We start from the raw sequence: 6,107 nt of genomic DNA on the forward strand, positions 1-6,107 counted from the left end.
AAGCGACACAGTGACTCAGCTATTTTGCCTTTATTTTATTTACAACATAATTTATTAATTATTTACATGATTAATTCCTTCTAAACATTTACAAAGTGTAGCTTACTTAAAAAAAATATGATTACACATAAAGTGTACGATTATACCATGTAATGGAAGGTTTTTTAAGGCTGAAAATGTTAGCTGTATGGGTTCAGGTATAATTTAGGGAAGAATAAAAAATAAAAATATAAACTAAAACTGTGTGGGATAGGGGGACACCACATAAAACACTCCCACACGCTCATACACACGACAGGTAGGTCTACTGTGTAACTGCTACCTCAGTGTCTCAGAAGTAAAGGTTCAGATGTTCACATGAGAACAATGAGATATTCAAACTTTCCAGAGAATGCTTGGTGTATTTACAAGTACGCCCACATATATAGTCATTAAATCCAGCAGTGACACAAGCAAATTTCTCCCACATTAAATAAGGTTTCATCGTGACTTTGGCATCATGACAACTTAACTGATAGCCCCAAGACACCAGCTGATCAACCCTTTCTTTTATAATTTTACATTTTTATTTATTTATTTATTTTTGTTTAGGTTTGTATTTTATTGGGGTAAAAAAAAACACAACAAAAACAAAAAACTCCTATAAAACTGGCTGTTAAAAAGATGCTTACAGTGAAAATAACTCATTTTTTACTAATAGATGCGAACGGGTCAGGGCATTTTGCCACCTCGTGCCTCCAGTCAAACAATGTTCAGCAGCCTTTCAAAATCAAATCAAATCTCTTTGTGTCATGTCATCAGTCGATGGGTGTGAGAAAGTGAAAAGAGGACGTTGTCAGCTACAAGGACACAAGAAACACTTCAGCTGCGCAATACAGAGGTAAGAAGAGCAATTTATCTGGTATCCACTTGTTACTGTGTCATAGTTAATCTCAGCTATATTTTTCCACATTTCTATTTGCACCTAAAACATGACAAAAGTAATCATCTGGTGCACTGTGACATTTGTGCAGGATATTATTTCAGTACATAGCGAGGTTAAAATATTGTTACCTACTGTCACTCAGGCTAAAGCTAGCGGAAGATTTAGAGGCAACATTTTTTATCAAGTTTAAATAAACTAGTTTTACATCCATGCTGTTGCCTCGCCTAGTTGTCTTTTCTGTTTTCATTTTCAGGATCTTCTCTTCCTTGTTAAATAAATGAAATTTTATAATGCTAAATTTCAGAGCTACAAATATTCGCCCCTTATGTGGTGACTAAAACAAAAAAGGTCGGTCACAATATGAATCAGTTGTTTTGTGCACGCACTTGTTTCATTTTGAAAATGTGCGAGTCAACATGCGAGGTCAAAATCCTTAATGGCGCCGCTGCTGTTATTGTTCTTAAAAAAAGAGAGAGAACATCTAAATATATTGTTTGCACTTCAAATAAAAGTATAAAAAGTAGCAGAAGTGTCAGTTTAGAAGATGTATGACACCACAACAGGGTTATCCTCACTGAGGGCTTTGTGCAGGTGGCAGGCTGTATTTCTTAAGGAAACCTCAAGCTTTGGCATTGTAACTGAACACGTACAGGTGCACGACATCTAAGTGCACGAGGCTCTAAAAGTGACATGAAAGAGTTGGCTTATCAGACTCCTGCAGCTTTCTGATACATGAACTGACTCCCATCAGTTCAGTCGACACTCTGCCATGCCAAGATCGTTCCTCGTCAAGAGTAAAAGGACTCACCTCCTCAGCCCGTCTAAGGATGCCTTTAGACAGCAGTGCCTATCCCAGAGAGATGCTGAGGTGCCAGTGGCTGGAAAGGACGGCAGACGTCCTGAAGATGCTGCGCAGCCTTCGTCCCCCATCTATGGGGTCAAAGATTTTGCGGCCGAAGCCTACTTGCCGTGGAGTCGGGTGGCGGTCCGATCTCACAGTGACCCCACGCAGGACCGTTGGCCTTCAGGTATGAATATTTCTAGCATTGTTTGTGTATGTCTGTGTATACCTGAGCTTGAAATACTACCACAGTAAATACGCAATGTGTGTCAATGTGGCTTGTTATTTAAAACAATACCAAACGGATTCCGGTTACACCAAAGTTCTTTGTTTTTCTTGTACTCAAAGCCACAAAAAGAAATGCAAAAATGGTTCAGAATGATTCACACATCAATGAACTAATGACATTTGTATTCTCATTCTTAAAAAAAAGCCCCCTTGGAGAAAATAAACGCTCCTCTGCTGGTCTCGCCGTGGTTGGCAGACAGACACCAAGCATCTGAGAGAGAGCGAGAGCTGGAGAGACTGGTCTTCATGTTAGTCAACCACACATCGCACACTGACCTCAAATCCCCCGTCAGTGATTGCCCGCTGTGCGAGAAGGTAGGAGGCCTGTGGGTTGTGAGAATTATTAGTCTTTGCTGTTGATGTTCTTATCAGTGTCACAGAGAAAAAGAAATCACAAGTGGAGAGAATACTCTGAACCGCTTCATCTGTCTGTGCGTTCTCATGAGGAGGAATTTGAAATGAGTCCTGATCTCTCTAAAACTTTATTGATAAGAAGGTTTTGTTTGCATTTAGAATGCACGCGTTCGTATACGATCATAAGCTGTATGCTAAGTTGGAAGCTCATATCCAGAAAAATCTCTCTGCTTTTTGAATCAGCATCGATGACAGTCTAAAAAACGTTTATGCTGTTTAAATTGAACATCATTTGTAATCAGCTGTCCTGTTTCCTAACTGGAGCTGATGTTGGATTTTTGAGCTCACACTGATTTCAATAGTCTATAAAAAGACATAAAAGATTAAAAAACAAAACAAAACAGGATTTTGTTGTTGACCCTGTTTGTGTGAGCTGGAAATATTTGCTAATGCCCTCCTGGACAGAATGATACGGAATATTTGAGGATCTTTATAATAATTTCTAAATATGACAAATGTATTTTTGGCACATCTTATTATTGAACAGATGACACATTTGCTTATAACAGCGGTATGTGTTCACAAGTTTTAACTATTTATTGTGATTTCTAGCAGCATCGCAAATACAAAAGGTTTATTATAATAGATAATTAATGCAAAGCTGGCTGACGCCTAAGCCGCGTGTTCTCCAAATATTAAAAAAAGACCTTTTATTACCTTTATTCAAATGTTTTGCTGAAGATGAAATTCAATTTAAACAATCGAGGTGCTTTAACAGGCGCCGTCTGGAAACAAACGAAGAGTGAGTGCAGTGTTTGCAGAGCATGCTTAGAAAGCTGAAAGTAACAGTTCATGCAATATTGCATCAACCTACATGCGCCAGTCAGATGCAGCCTGCAAGGAATATTGCCATTTACTTTGGTTACTCACAAAAACAATTGCACTTTTAAATGATTGTGCACAGCACCACTGGAGAATTGGCACAGCTGTAGCTCATCATGTTTTGTGAAAGCTTTGACATTTTGGGAAATGAGATAGATGAGATAAGTTATAACCCAACGACTGGAGACGAGAAGGAAGCAGCCAGCCCAGCTCTGCCCTCGGTGCCAAAATCTGCTTACAAGTGCCTCTCGTTGTTTTATTATGGATCGAACAAATGAAATGCAACAGTACACTAACATTAGACACTGATTACTTGTTGCAATCGTATTTCCAAGGCAATGGCGTTTTGATACAAAGCAATTTTCCATACTGATGAGCTGTTTAAATTCCCCTTATTTAAATAGCTTCTCACTAGTATTCTTCTTCATTGTCTGCCTCCCACAGTCCCTTTCAGAAGTCTTAATACCAGGAGGTGGTCTACAGGTTTGTAATGTTTTCTCTTCTCCACTGGCAACATCCCCCACGGCCACAGACATCTCCCACATGCCCTTTGGCTTCAGAACAATCAGCAGCTATGGTAGAGCTAAGGTACAGTAGCCTGATAATACTCAGACTCATAATAAGCTGAACCAAGCTAATCAACATGGTTCTTAATAGCTGTGTGTTTGTGTGTATAAATGTGCAGGAGCGTAGTTTTGGCTGCAAGGTGTGCGGAAAGGTGTTCAAGCGTTCGTCCACCTTGTCAACCCACCTCCTCATCCACTCAGACACTCGACCCTACCCCTGCCAGTACTGCGGCAAAAGGTTCCACCAGAAGTCAGACATGAAGAAACACACCTTCATACACACAGGTGGGTGAACACAACAGTTTGATTTAAACCTTGCTCTTAAATGCTCCAGCTCTGAAAAAAAAAAAATGTTCTCCTGCCCCCTTTTTTTCCCTCATCTGCTCAGGTGAGAAACCGCATGTGTGTAAGGTGTGCGGTAAAGGATTCAGCCAAAGCTCCAACCTCATCACCCACAGCCGAAAGCACAGCAGCTATCGGCCGTTCAGCTGCCCCCGTTGTCAGCTCAGCTTCCAGCGCAGGGTTGATCTACAGCGCCACCAAGAGACACAGTGTGGTTACGGGGACATGTACACTCAAACCTGAGCCCATGAAGCAAAGAAAGTAAAAGTGGGCAGGGTGACATCTGTTGTAAATGTAAAAGTCTGAAAAATATGCTTTTAGTAATAACATGCTTAGAAGGGAATAAAGGCAGACTGGTTAGCTTGAAGAACTCTACAGGGACATCTTTGATTAAAACTCCCAAAAGTCATTCACAAATGATGATAAGGTTATTTTCTAAAGATTTTTTGCAAAGCAAACGTGTTCCGAAGGTAATGAGATGTTATTTCCATTGCAATATACGTGCGCCTGTGCGTGATTGTCCCATTACTGACTGAAGAGCATGCTTAATGTCCTGCTGCTGGGTCATGACACAGATGACTCACAGTGATCACTCACAGGATTCCCCTTGACTACTGCATGCACATGAAGTCTAGTTTGAATTTGCTTTATAAAAATAAAATAAAAACACTTTGTTACCATTTCAACAGCACATTTGGTAAAAGTGTTTAAAGTTGCAATATTGTTACATTAAAGTGGTCAGTCGCTTAAAAAAGAACAAAAGACATCCTTCCTGTTTTGGTATATCAGCCGCAGAGTTGTGTGCCTTATCTTTAAGCTAATTGAAGTAATTGGTGTCTTGCAGTTTAAAGCAGCAGCAATGGCTAATTGAGAAGAAAAACCAACAAAAATCACACAGGAACTGTTTTCTTTCTACACCAACCAGCCATCTATCTTAGCAGGTAGCTCCAAGACAGGCCGTGCTTATGTGAGCACATGTGTATTAAAGTGTACTGAAGATCTACCCAGAGTTCAAGTTTAAGAATGATCACATCCCACCCAGATGTCAGCAGGTTCAGCAGTTTAGTTACAAATATGAGACACATATTTGTAACACAGGCTGCTGGGCTGAATTGCAAATGTGCGTTTTCATATCAAAATGTCAATGTTTCTATGCAGCTGCTTTCCTGTGATGTTGTGCTTTAAACTATGACCATAAGACATGAAAGGAGGCTTCCATCATTAAAACCATTTTCTTTATCACATGAAACGAGAGCTGCTGAGTCTTTAAGCTCGGAGTCTGTCCCTACACAGCTCCTGTCCATGTCAGTCTTCCGTTAATCACGTATTATTTTTTTAAATGTATCAAATCGGACAATAATAAATATCAAAGTAGACTGAGAGCTTAAGTCCCCTGTAATTAAATGTAATTTCAGTGTATTTTATTTAAAACTACAATCTAATTATATTTAGCTACAAAAGCTTAAAGGCAGTGACACTGGAATAAGGCGGTAAAAAGTTTATTATACTGTAAGTAAATTTAAGTAAGTTTAAGCAGATGTAAATATTGTGAATGAATTCTGGATAGCGAGCAATTTCATGGTAATTTTGGGAAAAATAAGCAATATTTTCCAATCTTAAAATATGCTGTCCTTTTCAAGGCTTGGGCCATATTATGGAGTTATTATGTTCCTTACATCTTTATTTCATATTCATTATGTTGATGTGGATGATGGATTAATTATTATTAATTATTAAACTGTCCTTTTATTTTACCACTATAAATGTGACAAGGACTGATCTGCCTTTCCAACTTACCAAAAATACAGTTGAAATTTGCAGGCTTATATGATCCTGTAACGATAAAACCAAGAGCCAAGTCTAACTTTTTTCACTATGACTGTTTAAACATAACTTTGAAAATGAGTGT

General features: G+C 39.0%; 1 protein-coding gene across 1 annotated transcript; it reads left to right on the forward strand.

Moving 5' to 3' along the window:
* On the forward strand, positions 1 to 5,447 carry LOC113021261 (uncharacterized). Its single transcript, XM_026165822.2, has 6 exons — positions 1 to 880; positions 1,677 to 1,953; positions 2,200 to 2,369; positions 3,735 to 3,878; positions 3,976 to 4,141; positions 4,245 to 5,447. Exons 2-6 carry the CDS (start codon positions 1,695 to 1,697, stop codon positions 4,439 to 4,441), a joined length of 936 nt encoding a protein of 311 aa, XP_026021607.1. The 5' UTR covers positions 1 to 880; positions 1,677 to 1,694; the 3' UTR covers positions 4,442 to 5,447.
* The last annotated feature ends 660 nt before the right edge of the window (positions 5,448 to 6,107 follow it).

This window comes from Astatotilapia calliptera, chromosome 4, assembly GCF_964374335.1.
Source record: "Astatotilapia calliptera chromosome 4, fAstCal68.1, whole genome shotgun sequence".
In the NCBI taxonomy this organism is placed as follows: domain Eukaryota; kingdom Metazoa; phylum Chordata; class Actinopteri; order Cichliformes; family Cichlidae; genus Astatotilapia; species Astatotilapia calliptera.